The sequence below is a fragment of the Myxocyprinus asiaticus genome, chromosome 32 (assembly GCF_019703515.2).
Source record: "Myxocyprinus asiaticus isolate MX2 ecotype Aquarium Trade chromosome 32, UBuf_Myxa_2, whole genome shotgun sequence".
Classification (NCBI taxonomy): Eukaryota; Metazoa; Chordata; class Actinopteri; order Cypriniformes; family Catostomidae; genus Myxocyprinus; species Myxocyprinus asiaticus.
Window position 1 is genome coordinate 10,926,604 of NC_059375.1, and position 19,668 is coordinate 10,946,271.

The 19,668-nt window shown below is 36.3% G+C and overlaps 1 protein-coding gene across 2 annotated transcripts in view; it reads right to left on the bottom strand.

The window, feature by feature from the left end:
* The window catches only part of LOC127422882 (cGMP-dependent protein kinase 1-like), a 381,301-nt gene that overhangs the window by 344,724 nt on the left and 16,909 nt on the right, over window positions 1-19,668 (bottom strand). Inside the window, exon 1 of one of the 2 annotated variants that reach the window (XM_051666686.1) lies at window positions 17,555-18,231. The exons of the other annotated variant lie outside the window; for it this stretch is intronic. Within the exon in view, the coding sequence (XP_051522646.1) occupies window positions 17,555-17,856 (302 nt within the window). The 5' untranslated portion in view covers window positions 17,857-18,231. Of the gene's footprint in view, window positions 1-17,554; window positions 18,232-19,668 lie in introns of those variants that run through there. 2 annotated transcript variants of the gene reach the window in all.

Consider the following 19,668-nt stretch of genomic DNA (forward strand, 5'->3'; position numbering starts at 1 on the left):
CTAGATTCCAGACACCTCCATTCAACACCACAGCATGTGAGATTACTCACAGAAAAGTGTAAATCTTAGAAATAAGCATTTTTTATAATCTGAGAGAATCCCCCATACCTTGGTTTTTCTGAATGCAATCAATATCTCTGTCAATGGATGACCACCTTCTAATGGAGTGGACTGTAGCTCTACATGATGACTCACATTCATTGAAAATGCCACAATCCATTTGACAATGCATTTCAGATGGCCTTGCTATTGCTACTGCATTACAAGTTCCCTTTCAGAAATCTTTTTTTTTTTTTTTTAATGCAACTGTTAAATTTAATTATACAGCATTGTCAAACTTATGTCAAATCTACCCCCTTGCACCCCAAGGGGTAGCCGTTAACCATGATCAAAAAACCTTCTAGAAAGGTTTGCTGTTATTTAAACGTAACAGATTGTTTAGAACAGTGTTTCCCAACCCTGTTTCTGGAGGCCCCCCAACACTACACATTTTGGATATCTCCCTAATCAAACACACCTGATTCAACTCATCAGCTCGTTAGTAGAGACTCCAAGACCTGGATTCGGTGTGTCAGAAAAGAAAGATATACAAAATGCACAATGTTGGGGGGCCTCCAGGAACAGGGTTGGGAACCACTGGTGTAGAATATAATATGCTAGGAGGCTAATCAGTTAGCAATGTGAGAAGCCTGCTGTGGGGATGGCAATATTGCATCTAAAATAAAAAAATAAAAAATAAAAAATAAAAAACACACAGACAAGCTGAGTGATACAAACAGTGAAATGCTCCAGTGCTGTTATACTAAATATCATTCACATGGCCAATCAGATTAAAGGACCGTAACTAACTGTTGTATAATGTTTCATTAATTTTTATGGCACCGATGGCTCAAAGGGTCTGCTTAGGGAAAATTGGACCACTTTTCTCCTTCAATTAGAAATGGCAGCATGGCAGATATGATGGCTACAAATGGACCATCTGTGCTCGCGAGTACTGGAGCCCCAAGGAGACATGGAGTGGTAGATGACTGCTCAGATACACTGCGTTACTAGCACTCACACACTCCTGCTGGGTACTAATATCCCATGGGCCACTGATAAGACCTCAAGATCTGAGGATCTGCCTGGACTGATGACATTAACAATCACTACAGTTTCTTCTGATTCATCATTCATGTGGGCACCAGAGCGATAAACAATGGCAGTTTTTTGTACATAAATTTGACCTCCCAATAAATGTAACACATTGAATCTTGAGACAGCTTTATCTACAATAAAACAAATTGTACCCAACGTGGTCTTCTACTGTTGTAGCCCATTTGCCTCAAGGTTTGACATGTTGTGAATCCTGAGATGCTATTCTGCTCACTACAATTGTATAATGGGGTTATCTGAGTTACTGTAGCCTTTCTGTCAGCTCGAACCAGTCTGGCCATTCTCCGTTGACCTCTCTCATCAACAAGGCTTTTCCATCTGCAGAACTGCCACTAACTGTATGTTTTTTGCACCATTCTGAGTAAACTCTAGAGACTATTGTGCATGAAAATCCCAGGAGATCAGCAGTTACAGAAATACTCAAACCAGCCTGTCTGGCGCCAAAAATCATGCCGCAGTCGAAATCACTGAGATACAATTTTTTCCCCATTCTTACGGTTGATGTGAACATTAACTAAAGGTCCTGAGCCTTATCTGCATGATTTTATGGATTGCACTGCTGCCACATGATTGGCTGATTAGATAATCGCATGAATATGTAGGTGTACCTAATAAAGTGGTCGGTGAGTGTATATTTGTATATATACACCGATCAGCCACAACAATAAAACCACCTGCCTAATATTGTATAGATCCCCCTTGTGCCGGCAAAACAGCGCCAACCCGCATTCTGAGATGCTATTCTTCTCACCACAATTGTACAGAATGGTTATCTGAGTTACCATAGACTTTGTCAGTTCGAACCAGTCTGGCTATTTTCCATTGACCTCTCTCATCAACAAGGCGTTTCCATCCGCAGAACTTTGTTTTTGTTTTTGGCATCATTCTGAGTAAATTCTAGAGACTGTTGTGTGTGAAAATCCCAGGAGAGTAGCAGTTACAGAAATACTCAAACCAGCCCATCTGGCACCAACAATCATCCATGCGATTATCTAATCAGCCAATCATGTGGCAGCAGTGCAGTATATAAAATCATGCAGATACGGGTCAAGAGCTTCAGTTAATGTTCACATCAACCATCAGAATGGGGAAAAATGTGATATCAGTGATTTCGACCATGGTATGATTGTTGGTGCCAGACGGGCTGGTTTGAGGATTTCTGTAACTGCTGATCTCTGCACAACAGTCTCTAGAGTGTATAGAGAATGGTGCGAAAAACAAAATTCAACCAGTGAGCGGACGTTCTGTGGACGAAAATGCCTTGTTGATGAGAGAGGTCAACAGAGAATGACCAGACTGGTTCGAGCTAGCAGAAAGGCTACGGTAACTCAGACAACCCCTCTGTACAATTGTAGTGAGCAGAATAGCATCTCAGAATGCACAACGTGTTCGAAACTTGAGGCGGATGGGCTACAAAAGCAGAAGACCACGTTGGGTTCCAACACTGCGTTACTAGCACTCACGCACTCCTGCTGGGTACTAATATCCCATGGGCCAGTGATAAGACCTCAAGATCTGTGGATCTGCCTGGACTGATGACATTAACAATCACCACAGTGTCTTCTGATTCATCATTCATGTGGGCACCAGAGCGATAATCAATGGCAGTTTTTTGTACATAAATCGGACTTTCCAGTAAATGTAACACACTGAATCTTGAGACAACTTTATCTACAATAAAATCAAATTGTACCCGACATGGTCTTCTACTGTTGTAGCCCATTCGCCTCAAGTTTTGACATGTTGTGCATTCTGAGATGCTATTCTGCTCACTACAATTGTATAAAGGGGTTATCTGAGTTACTGTAGCCTTTCTGTCAGCTCAAACCAGTCTGGCCATTCTCCGTTGACCTCTCTCATCAACAAGGCTTTTCCATCCGCAGAACTGCCCCTCACAGGATGTTTTTTTGTTTTGTTTTTGGCACCATTCTGAGTAAATCCTAGAGACTGTTGTGTGTGAGTTACAGTTACAATTACAGAAATACTCAAACCAGCCCATCTGGCACCAACAATCATCCATGCGATTATCTAATCAGCCAATCGTGTGGCAGCAGTGCAATCTAATCTATGCTGACAGTAGTGGTACCTGGAGGGGTCTTCTGCAGCTGTAGCTCATCTGCCTTAATGTTCGACGTGTTGTACGTTCAGAAATGCTTTTCTGCATAGTACTGTTGTAACGCGTGTTTATTTGGGTTACTGTCACCATCCTGTCAGCTTGGACCAGTTTGGCCATTCTCCTCTGACCTCTGTCATTATCAAGCTGTTTTCGCCCACAGAACTGTCGGTTGCTGGATGTTTTTTGTTTTTCACAGCATTCTCTTTACACAGAGACTGTTGTGCATGAAAATCCCAGAAGAACAGCAGTTACAGAAATACTCAAACCAGCCTGTCTGGCACCAACAATCATGCCACGGTCTAAACCACTGAGATAAAATGTTTTCCCCCATTCTGATGGTTGATGTGAACATATATATAATTTTAAACATTTTTATGAGTATTTGTTTTTTTATTGTATTTTTCCTGAAAAAATATCTAAAAATCCATAAAACAAGATCAATTGTTTTAATTGATATAATTTTTTTTTTACATTGTTTTAGAAGCCATAATTAATAAAATATTTAGGCTTTTTTCAGAGAATGTATTTTAACATGTATATTTTGTCTTACTGTACTGACAGAGTTTTTATAGTCAAAACAAGTAAAAAAATCTAACAGTGCTAAAGAAGTATTCAAAAGTATTTCGATTACATTACTGACCTCGAGTAATCTAACGGATTATGTTACAAATTACATTTTACAGCATGTATTCTGTAATCTGTAGTTGAATACATTTTAAAAGTCACCCTCCCAACCCTGTGACTGTTCATCATTTCAAATGGCTGATAAGATTCTTGAGTGGTCACTACTGATAACCGTTCAATTCATGCTCATAACTGCAGCAGCCGATGTCGTCAAAGCAATCATTTGCATGCATATTAATTCCAATGGGAACAAGAGATTGAGACTAATAGAACATTTATAGGATTATAAACTAATTTCATGTAGTGTTTTCTAACACCCTGATCGTACAATTGCCTAGAGAAATATGGCCTCAGTTGTTCCTTCTGACTGACGCTGAATGGGGGATTAAAGACAAATAATTCCACTTGTCACACTTGATGAAGAGATTGCATACACACAATCTATTATTTCTAAGCACACACGGTCAGCCACTGACCAACAATAATGAGCAGTAGAAAAAAGACAGAGGACGGGGGTATGAATTCAGCATCTCGCTGTATCATAAGCTTACAGTCCTTATGTTTACTGAGACACAGAGATATTATTTTGGTATTCAATTACAATACGATTGCTAAAGTAGCATAACTGTGCCTTAAATTACCTACTCTATTCTACTTTTAAAGTTAACATTGAAATAATGTCTCCCAATGAACTGTTTACAACAAAACCGGGAATGTGTATTAAGAAGGTAAATGGGGTCAATTTTGATTAAATGCTGACTTAAAAGTATGTTTCACTCTATCATACCCTGTTCTCCATGTCCCACACAGTACTATGTCAGATGATTCGTATCATGACATATTTGAATGGCAAATCGCTAATCCGTAAATCATTTACACGCAGCCCACGTAGCAGATCACAATCAGAGCCCAGGCCCACATTCACAATCAGACTAACATGAATAAAGACTGTGGGTAACTTTTAGGGTGACTATGTTCTCATGCAAGATTGCAACTTGTATGCCTAAATTTAGCTCCTCTGTTCCCAAAGGCTAATTTACCAGAAATGGTCCATGTGGCCTAAAGCCAACATACTGTTTCAGACAAAATTTGATTTACAGCAAGATATTACCAAATAAATGTAACTAAATCCAAATAATGCTTTTGTGTTCCTGTAGCTCAACAAGCATGGTACTACAATTTTTAATTTAATTTCAGGATTTGTAAAAGATGTTTTGTTATCATAGGAAAAAGCAGTCTTTGATCTCTTAGTGTGACACAGACGACTGATTAATTGCCTTAGCATATTTTAAGGCCAAATATTGCATATTTTTCCACAGAAAACCTGAATTTTCTGTGTAAATGTTCATTACGAACAAGCATTTGAATAGGAACAGTGGATTCATATTAAAAAAATAACTCTTTGGCAGAACTTGATTCAGTCATGGACAGTGGTTATACTTGTTTAAAATTAATTTTCTTAAATTAAAATGACCATGCAACATAAAATACTTCAAGTAGAGGGAGCTTTAAGTAATAAAGTAGACCCAACAAAATTTAACATGTCAAAATAACTTAAATGAAAATTATTTAGTGATTTGCTAGCTAGTGACAGGAAATGTTAGCATGCTAAACACATGTTGGTGGGAAGCATTACTAAGTGCAACTTGGTCACTATGCTATGGTAGGCACAGCAATTGCTCAATCGATAAAGCAATATGTTGAATACTCAAAATATTCAGCAAAGTGTACGGGGAACTAGAAATCCTCTGCCCAGTTACAGTTAACCAAAAAAAAATTAATAATTATATATATATATATATATATATATATGTTGTCCCAACACACATGGTTGGATTTTAGTTGAATAAACTCGTTAATTTAAGGTCCCTTGGTTATATGTTTTTTATATATATATATATATATATATATATATATATATATATATATATATATATATATATATATATAAACATGGGAGGATTGAGTAAAATTGACAACAGTGAAAGTTAATTTTCACACTAGGTCCGACAAATGGTCCTTTGTCAATCCAAAGTCCTGAGCAACTGCAGCCACAAAATCCCACATGTTAGTTAGCAAACTAACAGTTAGTTAGCAAACTAACATTAAACCCCTAAAGAAGAACAACTAGAAACTGCCAACGAAGATGGATGTTGAGCTGCTCTTGCCTTGGTTATCTGATCACAAGGAATTATTTGGTAAATTCCACAAAAACTAACATTTTTATTAATGTTTCATTCACATTTGCAGGGCTCCAGCTTAAAAAAATGACTACGGTGCCATTGGCTCCTGAAATGAAACATTTAGAAATAAAAAAGAAATAAAACTGATAAACGATTAATCTGACATATTAAAAAATCTATATGTATAAAGTGTTAAAAATGTTCTTAGACTTTCCTTACTGTGATGGGACGGCCCATACACAGAGGCTACAAGACCACTATAACATATACTGTACACTTCAGACAGAATGCATGGCAGAGGAATCGAGTCGTAACATCGCTAGATTAAACGGCAGGGGTAGTGCAGGGGATCCAGCACATGAGGTAGTATGGGTCTTGCGCCGTAACACAGTAAGTGTAACAACAGCGCCGTTTCTGACCATTTTGGCACCCTAGGCGAGAACACTGTTGTTGATGTACACGATGGGGACCTACACAATATTAGGCAGGTGGTTTTAATGTTGTGGCTGAACGGTGTATAATTGCAAGTTTAAAATAGGAGCTGTTTTATAAGTCCTAAGGTAATTTTATTATGATCGTTTCTCTCCTTTGGATAGCGGCAGAACACAGGTAGGATGGCGTTAGCAACTTTTTGACAAATGAAAATCATTTTTACGCAGCTTTACTCTGCTGTTTGTGTGTGTGCGTGTACGTGTGAGAGAGGGAGAGAGAGAGATCTGTGAGGACAGGCACGTTTTAATGGAGAAATAATGCAAAAGCAACTAATGACAGATAAAAATAACCATGACGGAAACTTTACAACTCATATCCATCTGTGATCCATCCAGTGACTGATCATTTGTATTTGGAGCACAACCTCCAACTGGCGACGCTTGAAAATTCTCTCAAATTTGTAATGGTTGACATTTTTTACAGTCATATAATTTTAACCGGTATATCAATGGATGAGCTTAATCCTGGAACAGCAAACAAACATGGGGACCAATAAGGGGACAGCTTGCTCACAAGTGATTTTTATTGACACGAACCGAACCAAGAAGAAAATGCAACAATTTAGTCTCCTTTTCGGAACAAAGTAAGTGGTCTACAGGTCTGAAAGTGCCCTAAACCTTTTGTTTTTGTTTTTTTCATTAAAAGAAATAAAATAAAAAAAAAATACTTTTCCCCCAAAGTTGTTTTTCATAATAATAGGCTGAATTTCTAAATGACACCTATTTGACGAATTATGTCTTTTCGAAGACCGATTTCCTCAAAAAGATTTTTTCATAATAATGGAAGACTTCAATTATAAGACAGAGGGAGGTACTTGACGAATCTTTTCAGATGGATTACTCTGGTATGACTGCAGACGAGTTGCGTGAGATTTGAGTTCAAATGCTTACATTCTGACTACAACAAGTGAATATGTCAGTAGAAGTGGAACAATTAAAAAAAAATGCTGCTGTCGTTAGCAGATTAAATAGAAAGGAATGTTTTGTCTGGTGATGCTCTGTTAACTGGCTTGAGGACATAATGGATCAACACTTCACAAGAGATTGAGAATGTCTGCCAGGGCTCTAACTTTAAACAAATGAGTGGGCAGACCACACCCCGGTCTGTTTCAGTAACTCACAAGATGATATCTGACAAAACCACATATGAACAGGGACTTTTATATGAATGCACACAAGTGTTCCCGACTCTCGACAATGGCGACTAGACTTTTAATCACTGTCACAATTAATTATTTTTAGTCGCATTTGCGACCATTTTAGTACACTGATTTGTGTGTTGTGCAGTGGAGGACGTGACACGTGGAGTTAAAATGGAGAAACTTATGAGATTCATAAAGCATACTGGAATAAAATAGCTTTCGTCAAGTGTCACCTATTGTTTGGGAGGGAATTTGCCTTTCATACAGAACGAGAAAAAATCATCTCGTTGTTAGGCCTTGATTTACTTAGATCCAAAATAATGGGTACTATTTGCTCATGCAAATAACTACACGTGCAAATATTTTTACATAATCTCCAAAAGGAGGATTTTGAGAGGGGTAATGGTACCAAATGTACCCACGCTCTCTTACATGTCTTACTTAATACCATTTTATTTGTGTTACTTGATATATTGTAGGATAGGGAATTCATTACACATTTTTATACTAGGTTTATATTTATTTATACAATTATATGAAATCATCATATACTATAATCCCTGTTATTGAGTAATACGTTTTAAGAGCGGTTGATGAGACACCCTGTGTATGACACTCTTCTCTTGAATGTTTCAGAACGATTACGGAATGGAGGAATTCAACACATTGATAAATCACTTTGCGGGTACAATTCAATCCATTTGCATCAACGGCGCTCTTTTATTTTGCGTAAGTTGGAGGCACTCCTCTAAATTGCATATTCATTTAGGGAAACATACGTTAAAATTGCAAAGATCAGCTCTGACCTTTTTTGCTCATCCTATCAAGTTTGCATATGTTTTTATACATGCAAACCTTTTGTAATTCAGGCTCTTGGTGTGAATACACCTTTCGGCAATTCGTCTTGCAAATTCGTTTTGGATTTGGTTTAAATAGGCCTTTAGCCTCCGACAATGTTCGGACATTGTCCACAAATTTTGGGTATGACTGCTATTATGACGGCCATCCAATAAAGAACCAAAAAGAGTACAGCACTTTATTTTATATATGTTTATGGTGGAAAAAACAGCAGTTCACAAATTCCCAATTTAGCTCAACTGTGACTTCAGAACTCTGACTTCTATTTTTGTTTTGATACCATTTCAATTTTGTGTGTCAATGAGAATGTCAGAATGATACACGATTGATTGCCCAGTCAACAATGACAAGCGTGATCAAAGTCCAAAGATGTATATTGTACAGTCTGACAAAAAAGATGTCACACAGTCTGCCATCGCTTTTATGCAAGATCTCACCAGGGTCATATTGTACAATCTGACAAGCAACTATCGTAAAATGCTAAAAACAAGCTCCTCTCAAAGCTACCTTCACACTTAGATGGCACACTCGTAGATCATTAGCCCATGATCATTGTCAAACCCTGTTTCCTCTCATTCATTAAAAGATCATTCATCTAAGAGGCCATCACAGCCTAGTGCCAAACTTTCTTTTTGAGTACATGGCCGCAGGTGGTGGACAGATTTCAAAGTCTTCAGAGGCCAGCAACAGCAACGCTCTGAAGGGGCAGAAAATGCCACCTCGCATCAGGATCCTCAATTTAATCAGAGTCTTTGATATTTGAGGCATCATTATGGTGTCCTGGCAGGCCACTCTGTGAAATTCAGACATGATTTTGAGCCAGATGGAGCATGGCTTTGTTGAGCCACGCTGAATAACTTCTGAGGGGCTGGCAGATAGTGCAGGTTGGCACACTTGCGGTATGTGTTGCCATCTACCTAACAGTCCTTCTCTCCCAGCACACTTTTTACAGTTCTTCTTAACCCACTCTCTGCTCTTTTGTTTAACAAAGATTTATGTTTGCCCAGACATGGAGTACAACACTAAGCGTTTGCCTTAAAAGGAGAAAATATGCTCTTTTGGTGGGAAGCAAGACGGATACATTCCGCAAAACTTCACAGGGGCCTCAGAGTAGGGAGAACAATGTGAAGACAGGGCTGATGGTTGTTTTCCCTATGTCTGTAACATGCATGTTAAAAGAAATGTCAGGTGTTGTAGCATTTGTTTTTAAAGGTCAGTGTTATGCACTAGCCCATTAAAGGACAAAAGACATATAACTGTAGCCTTTCTAAAATATTTGTGCTTGAAAATATTCAGTGGGGAGCATTAAGTCTGTGGCTGCAATACAATTACTGATGCAATAGATGTATGATTGCTAACACCATTATAACTTGCGACAACAGCCAAACAATGAATTAAAATAAATTGCAACCACCTCTCCAGTTTCACACACAGAGATTAAAAAATAAATTATTTTAATAAAAAATGATGTAACTCAGTCTATGCATGGTGTTTCTAATCACATTTAAAGCAGACATGAAATGGCTTGAAAAACACAGTTTTCTTAATGGCATATTTATGAAAACAGGAGGTTTGGGCAGGACATCTCAAAGTTTTATTTTTATTTTTTTTTTATTAATTTTTTTATAGTCAACAGTCTTAAGTGTATGTCACAGCCATTAGCCCTGATTTGTTGGCTGATTTGGAGCTTTTAAGTAAAACAAATAAGATATATATATATATATAAAATTAATATTATTATTATTATTATTATTTCAACTTAGGGTTAGGGTTAAAATTAAATGTTCATGCTTCCTTAACCCTCCTATGGTATTCAGTCTTTTCTGACCAAAATACATTTGAAAAATGTAATAAAAATTGTTTCCATTATCTGAGCAGTACAAGACTTGGTGACTTTTCCTCCATTTGCCATCTGAACATAAAAAAAAATTGGGCTTGATTCGGATTCTAAGTGGTCGTAAAAAATAAGCTACACCTTTGGTATTCGTGGTCAAAATTGACCAACAGTTAAAAATGAATGGGAAAAAACAGATTTTTTATCTGTCAAATACAATCAATAAATCAGCCACAATGCATAAAAAACCAGATAGAAATTACAGGGTAAGACTCTAAAACATTCTCAGTGCAGAACATACATACCTACACACACACACACACACACAAACATGAACTGGTGAGACAATAACACAGAACCTTTTTTTTTTTTTTACATTTGTCAAATAAATCATCCACAATGCTAAACATACACACTCAGAAATGAAGGGATGAGACGATAACACACTCACAATGCAGAGCACACACAGAGAGAACCAGGGCATCTTTTGGTCATGGTTGGTGCTACAAGTCATCTGTTGTTTTCCAGCTGATGACAGCAATCTGACACACTCACACACACACACACACTTTTGCAAAATAAATGTTTTCTACAGAAAGTTTAAAATTGCAAAATGTTTACTTTGATACTCTGTTTTATACTCTAATTGAATTTTCAGAATTTTGCTGTTTCTTGATGTTCATTTTCTTGACATTATTATGCATTTACATTTTTATGTTTGAAATAATTTATAGGCAGAAAATGCTTATTCTGTCTCCTCTCTTTGTTACACCATGGTCAGGTTTGATTGCAAGCATAATGACATAAACTGCAAAAACTGACACTTAAAATAAATGTTAAAATGCTTAACTTTGACAAATAATAGTTTGATGATGTCTCTCTCTCTCTCTCTCTCTCTCTCTCTCTATCTCTCTCATATATATATATATATACAAATGAATATCTTGTGATAAAATATAAAATTAGGTTACAACAAGCCATCAGACTACACAGTAGGTGGCTACAGCCATCTACTCGGCTGTTACTGGCATGACATGTTTTTCAATTAATGTTATTTTTATTTTGTTCACCTGATGGCAGCAATCTGCCTCCAATTCATGTCACATTCTCATATTTTCTTCATGTTTCAACTTACAGAACTGTTGCTTCTGATTTATTTATTTATTTATTTATTTTTTTATGTGCTTATTTGTAAATGCATATTTATGGTCAAATCTAGAAATTAACATGAAAATAAGATCAAAATAGAATAAAATCTCAAAAGGAATGCATAATTTTATTATTCTTACTTCAGGGAATAAAAAATGGTATCATTTTCATAAAAAAATAAAAATAAAAAAAGGATTACACATCTAAACCTTCCGGTCAAAAATGACTGCAAGTACCAAAGGAAAGTGCCATTTTTGAATACCATTGGAGGGTTAAAATTTTAAGTTGTGTCACTGTCAACTTGTTTAAACAACATAAATTTGACTTCCAAGAAATGCATTTTTAACTTGTTAAATTAGCTTATTATCTTTCTTTACTTTCTTGGCTTGATCAACTTTATTCTAATTCAATTCAAATTAGATATGAAATACAATTACTTATATTATCATTTAATATTATTGATGACCATTGAAGTAGTTAAGGCTATCCCATTGAACCATTTAATGGTTAATGGTCAGTTGAAGATCAGTGACCAGTGCCTCTATAATATTCATATTTAATATTATCACTGTGAAATGCATGGCCCTCAACACTTTACACACAAATCACAATAATGGTGACAATCATCAAGCACATCAGTGAGTAAAAAGATGAGCTTTGAATTATTGCTACATGACAAATAACTGAACGTGACAAACACAACAACCAACAGCATAAATAAAAGCAGCAAACAGTACAAAATTTAAAAGGCAGTAACACCTCAATTTGCATAATTGATTCATTCCGAGGTGCATACTGGGAATCTAAATATGTGAGCATGATGTGTGTAGTAATCTCTTGACTTATATATATATATATATATATATATTTTATTTCAGCTGAATTTGTTTTTTTGTTTTTTGCCAAAAAAAAAAAAAAAAAAAAAAAAACTTGGATAATTGAGTTACAGTTGAATTCAGAAGTTTTCATACAACTTAGCCAAATATATATATATAGTTTTTCACAGTTCCTGACATTTAATTGTAGGAAACCTTCTTAAGTCAGTTAGGATCTCTACTTATTTTAAGAATGTGAAGTGTCGGAATAATAGTAGAGAGAATGATTTATTTCAGCTTTTATTTCATTCATCACATTTCCAGTGGGTCAGAAGTTTACATACACTTTGTTAGTACTTGGTAGCATTACCTTTAAATTGTTTAACTTGGGTCAAACTTTTTGGGTAGCCTTCCACAAGCTTCTCACATTAAGTTGCTGGAATTTTGTCCCATTCCTCCAGACAGAACTGGTGTAACTTAGTCAGGTTTGTAGGCCTCCTTGCTCGCACACGCTTTTTCAATTCTGCCCACAAATTTTCTATCGGATTGAGGTCAGGGCTTTGTGATGGCCACTCCAATACCTTGACTTTGTTGTCTTTAAGCCATTTTGCCAAAACCTTGGAGGTATGATTGGGGTCATTGTCCATTTGGAAGACTCATTTGCGACTGAGCTTTAACTTCCTGGCTGATGTCTTGAGATGTTGCTTCAATATGTCCACATCATTTTCCTTCCTCATGATGCCATCTATTTTGTGAAGTGCACCTGTCCCTCCTGCAGCGAAGCACCCCACAACATGATGCTGCCACCCCCATGCTTCACAGTTGGGATGGTGTTCTTCAGCTTGCAAGCCTCACCCTTTTTCCTCCAAACATAACAATGGGCATTTTGGCCAAACAGCTCCATTTTTGTTTCATCAGAGCATAGGACATTTCTCCAAAAAGTAAGATCTTTGTCTCCATGTGCACTTGCAAACTGTAGTCTGGCTTTTTCATGGCAGTTTTGGAGCAGTGGCTTCTTCCTTGCTGAGCAGCCTTTCAGGTTATGTCGATATAGGAATCCTTTAACTGTGGATATAGATACTTGTCTACCTGTTTCCTCCAGCATCATCAGAAGGTCCTTTGCTGTTGTTCAGGGATTGATTCACACTTTTCACACCAAACTACGTTAATCTCTGGGAGACAGAATGCGTCTCCTTCCTGAGAGGTATGAAGGCTGCATGGTCCCATGGTGTTTATACTTGCGTGCTATTGTTTGTACAGATGAACGTGGTACCTTCAGGTATTTGGAAACTGCCAGACTCAAAAGATGAACTAGACTTGTGGAGGTACACAATTTTTTTTTCTGAGGTCTTGGCTGATTTCTTTTGATTTTCCCATGATGTCAAGCAAACAGGAACTGAGTTTGAAAGTAGGTCTTAAAATACATCCACAGGTACACCTCCAATTGACTCCAGTTAGCCAATTAGCCTATCAGAAGCTAATTGCCTAAAGGTTTGACATCATTTTTTGGGAATTTTCCAAGCTACTTAAAGGCACAGTTAACTTAGTGTATGTAAACTTCTGACCCACTGGAATTGTGATACAGTCAATTAAAAGTGAAACAATCTGTCTGTAAACAATTGTTGGAAAAAGTACTCATGTCATGCACAAAGTAGATGTCCTAAACAACTTGCCAAAACTATAGTTTGCAAATATGAAATCTGTGGAGTGGTTAAAAAAATTACTTTTAATGACTTCAACCTAAGTGTGTGTAAACTTCTGACATGTGGATCCAGGCCAGTTATTCTAACTCTAACTCTTTTAAGGCAAAATCATTTTTTACAATGAGAGCCCCTTAGAGGACAGGGATGGAATTTATTTTTTGAAATAGTTTTGTGTTCTATTACAAAAGGTTTTTCTTTCCCTCGCAATAGTTTGTGTTCCCTCTAACAAAATGTTGCGTTCCCGCACAATAGCTTTATACATCTCTTATGAAAATTAACCTTGGTTTTTACTAAAATAACCTTATTTTAACCATGATATTCATAGTAAACCCATAGTAATAATACAGGAAAAACAATGGTAATAAAAATCATAATCATTCTGACGATGATTGTAGTAATCATTTTTGTGATAAGAATCATGGTTTTAAAAACCATGGTACATGTAGGCTAACGCAACTATTACAAGTTGAACTATAATTACTGTAGTAAAAACATGGTAAATGTTTTGGTTACTATGGTTTTACTACAGAAAGAATACCATAGTTCAACTATATTTACTGTAGTAAAACCATGGTTAATTTCCATAAGGGATGGATAAAGCTATTGCAAGAAAATTCAAAACGTATTGCAAGAGAACTCAAAACTATTATAGAAAAAAAAAAGAAAATCCTCCTGTCCTCTAAGGGCCTCCTTATTTAAGTGCATGACTTAAACAACTAAAAGTTCGTTTTTGTCAACTTTAAGGAGCACACTACTGCTTACAAAAGCAAAACACTGTAACTACACCAAAAGTGAAACTGAGAAAAATGGCCTCAAAATTTTTGTCACAGGACAGATCGTAGTCCAAGAGACCTGATTTCGGTCATTAACTCTAACAATAATTTTGACAAATTATGTAGTTACTGCATTTTGCCTTTGCAGGACAGACTAACATGTAGATGGCTTCAAAGCTAACAGGCATTAACTAAATGCCACAAAAAGCCATTCAATTTTGATTAAAAACTGGTGTCCTGCACAAATGAAAGCTGGGAATCAACTTAATCTACATTGTTTGATACCCCTCTGTATGTCCAGCCTTCCATTAATAAAGTAATGAATGTTAATAAAAAAATATTTTTGTGTATGACGTGAGCATAAATAATCAATTGTCATTGTTTTAGTGAGACTATTCCACTATTGCATGAACTGTCAGTATTCATGAATTCCAGCACAAAAGAATGTGATGTGTTCACATAGACGGTAGGCTTCTGGTTTATGACCAAAATCCACTCAGCAACAAAAGTAAGTATCCACCAGACATACACAAGGAGTATTGAAATGCTCACAAACTGTGAAAAACAGACTGAGAGAGTGGGAGGAGATGAAGAGTAGAGGAAAATGATGGCATTGCCAGTGGATAAGGGAGGCTTCAGATAATTCTGCTCTAGAGATCCAGCAGAGGAGAAGATAAAAAGATTCTCAACAGTGCAGAAAATCGACTCTGCTTTCCAGTTGTGTGCATTTCATTACAGTTGTCTGAGCATCGTCTAACTGGCTATGAATTATATATAGTTTTAAAGGCTTAAAAGCTGCTTTACAGACTTACAATATTTACAATATTACAGTTTTACTATTGGTATCTAAGGACCAAATAATGATCCCAAACCTATCTTGAAAGGGCGCTTTTAGTCCAATATCTGTTCAAGGGATAGTTCACCCAAAAATGAAAATTCTCTCATCATTACTCACCCTCATCCCAGATGTGTATGACTTTATTTCTTCTGCTGAAAACAAACAACAATTTTTATTAGAATTTTTTTCTGTTCTGTAGGTCCATACATTGCAAGTGAATGGTGACCAGAACTTTCAAGCTCCAAAAATTGCATAAAGGCAGCATAAATGTAATCCATACTACTTCAGTGGTTTAATCCATGTCTTTAGAAGCGATATAATAGGTTTGGGTGAGAAACAGATTCATATTTAAGTCCTTTTTTACTATAAATTTCCACTTTCAATTTCACAGTCTGAAAGTGAAAGTGGAGATTTTAAGTAAAAAAAGTATTGAAATATTGATCTGATTCTCACACAAAGTGTTTGCTTCGCTTAAGAAGACATATATTAAACCACTGGAGTCGTATGGTTTATTTTTATGCTAAATGTATATGCTTTTTTGAGCTTCAAAGTTTTGGAGCCAATTCACTAGTAATGTGAGGACCTACAGAGCTGAGATATTCTTCTAAAAATCTTCATTGGTGTTCAGCAGAAAAATTCATACACATCTGGGATGGCATGAGGGTGAATAAATGATAGGAGATTTTTTATTTTGGGGTGAAATATCCCTTTAATAAGAATTGCTGTATACTGTGTATATTTATATATTATTTATTTGTACTCAATGTTGGGAAAGTAATCCACAACAAATTACTACTTACTTCTCTAAAATTGTGGTCAGATTACTTTACTGAATACTTCATCAAAAAGTAATCACATTACTAATTATTTTACATTTAAGTTACTTTCTAAAACACTTTTCACATAAAAAAAGTTGTTTTTCTGCTCAACGAAATCAAAATAATTACTCGTTTGCTCCTTGTTCATTGTCGCACACCCTTCAGCTGTCAATGCAAGCAGTTATGCATACAGTATGCACATATGAATTCATAGTGACACTACTTTTTGACTCACTAATCAAATAAGCAAATTGTGACATTGGTCATGTTAACTCCTGTGTTCAAAAGGTCAGTTGAAGAACACAAGATGATCTTTGAACATTCTATTCAGCTCTTTGCTCATATTGTTATCCTGAAAATATATACTTTTCCTAAAACAAATTACATTTAGAAAACATTTTTCTCTTCTCAACCACATTCTGTATATACAATGTCTTATGATCACTGGCAATATAAAGCCATCCATGCCTTATTTGCCAGTGTGCACAGTACAGTATATGCTATATTACTATTTGCACTTCTGGTTGGATGCTAACTGTATTTCACTGGCTGAAATTGACATTCATTGACATTCACTTGTACTCTGTGCAATGACAATAAAGTTGAATCTAAGCTAATAAAATATTTACGATGCATAATAAAATACAGTTTTCATTGCATTTGTTGTGTTCTAAACAACAGTATGTATGAACTGTAAATTAATTGTTGTCTGCATTCGAATATGCATTTTGATTCTGTTTCAAAGTTGATGAACAGAATCAACAGGTGGGTACAGCAGACATGCTGGCTGTTATGTATTAATGCCTGCCTATATTCATTATACATCATATCAGTGAAGTAATGAAGGGAAGAACGGAGATGGGTTGGTGTACCACCAAAAGCACTTGCATAAGTTTTTAATTATGTGCAGCACATTGGAAAGAAATTCATGTCACTCTATCAAAAATATTGCATGCATAATGACCTCATTTATGCAAATTCTTAATAGTTTAAATGAATGGTCACTTTAATCAAAACAACTGCATCAACATTCATTATAATTAAGTGACACCTACTGTGGGCTCTTTGGGTAGAAAGGAAGGGTGACATGATTGAGATCCTGAATATCAAAGGCTGTTGGTTCGGCTGAGATCGCTTGTCTCTTGGTCCTCTGCTGTTCTTGAAGGACGCTCTGCTTGTGGACTTGAGTGGCCGGTCTGATAACGGATCGGTATTTGTCTAACTCATTTTGGAGCTTTTGAATCAGTTCATCTTTCTGGTCCAGCTCTAACTCGAGTTCATCAATAAGCGCGTCTCTCTGTCTCAATTCCTCAATCTTCTCCTGTAACGCGTACTGGAGATCGCGTAAAGTGCCCATGTCTCTCCAGAGTTAATGAGCCACAGCCGTCACCAACTTAGCGAATAATCCGTTTTCGGTCATGAAATAAAAAACAATCTGCTATTGACCGAATTCCCGTGATAATGTCGCCAAATACACCTCAGCGATCCACCGATGAGCTTTCGGATCACTTATATCAGAGGAATGAGCGGAGAAACACCCACGGCGCCTGCATACAACGCATTCGGGAGACGAAGTTTCACACGGCATTCATTTCTTGTCCAAATGCGTCAGTCGCAGCTGTGGAGCGCGTCGAGCGCTAGAAGAACGCCACGAGCGCGCAGTGTACACGCTGTAAGAGCGGCTTCCCTGAAGAGCCAATGAGGAAAGACTGAAGCGCGCACCTGTACCAGCCGTCAAGAGCGTTTAAGTGCCCTACCTTACAAGAGCGCATGAGAAGCTTTAAAGGGAGGCACTACAGTTGGATAACAGTTTCCTTTCCTTTAATCAAAGTGAAACTTCTATCAAATGTGGGCTACATAAAAACAAGTGATCTTTTTTGTGACAAGGAAATCCAGTTAAAAAAATAAAAAATAAAATAAATAAATAAAAAAAAATTTAAAACTAAAAAGACAATTACTTGCAATTTCATATGTTAAATCTAAAATAAAGGGTCTCTTATAACTTGGCATATTGCATATTGGCATATGTTACTTTCATAAAATTATCTTTGAAAAATGCTAAACAATTTTAATGTAGCCTAACTGGCAAAAGTGATATAAAATTATAATGAAATGTTGGATGTTTCTTGAAAATTACATCATCAATATTGTTAAGGGGAAAGTTCACCCAAAAAGGAAAATTCTTTCATCATTTACTCACCCTCAGGCCATCCCAGATGTGTATGACTTTCTTTCTTCTGCAGAACACAAACAAAGATGTTTAGAAGAATTATTCAGCTCTGTAGGTCCATACAATGCAAGTGAATGGTGACCAGCACTTTGAAGCTCCATAAATCACATAAAGGCAGCATAAAAGTAATCCATATGACTCCAGTGGTTAAATCCATGTCTTTAGAAGTGATATGATGGGTGTGGGTGAGAAAATCTCCACTTTCACTTTCACACCTGAAAGTGAAAGTGGATATTTATAGTAAAAAAGGATTGAAATATTAATCTGTTTCGCACCCAAAGTGACTACATCACTTCAGAAGACATATTTTAAACCACTGGAGTCATATGGATTACTTTTATGCTGCCTTTGTGTGTTTATGGAGCTTTAAAGTGCTGGTCACCATTCACTTGCATTGTGAGGACCTACAGAGCTGAAATATTCTTCTAAAAATCTTTGTTTGTGTTCTGCAGAAGAAAGAAAGTCATACACATATGGGATGGCATGAGAGTGAGTAAATGAGAGAATTTTCATTTACGGGTGAACTATCCCTTTAAATCCTTCAAAAATAAACTTTTAAGCCTATTACACGTATTCAATTCTTTCTTATAAAGATGTTCTAATGCTCATGAGAAAAATGCAATAATGTGGACAGATGTACGGTATACCTACATTAAAAGTACACTCTCAGTTCATGTATTTTCTATTTTTATTTTATTTTATTTATTTATTTTTTGGCTTTTTTTTATAAAAGCTTACTTGAACATATTTTACGACAGTGTTCATGTTACTGTGTAATTACATTGGTAATTATAGAGCAACACAAAAACACCATGTTTAATCTAATTATTTGTGGAGCCACTTGCACATACATTTTGTTAGTATTATTATTACTACTAATTTATTATATTTACACATGGACAAAAATGTAAAGTGTTACATTAACTTTTCTATGTCAGT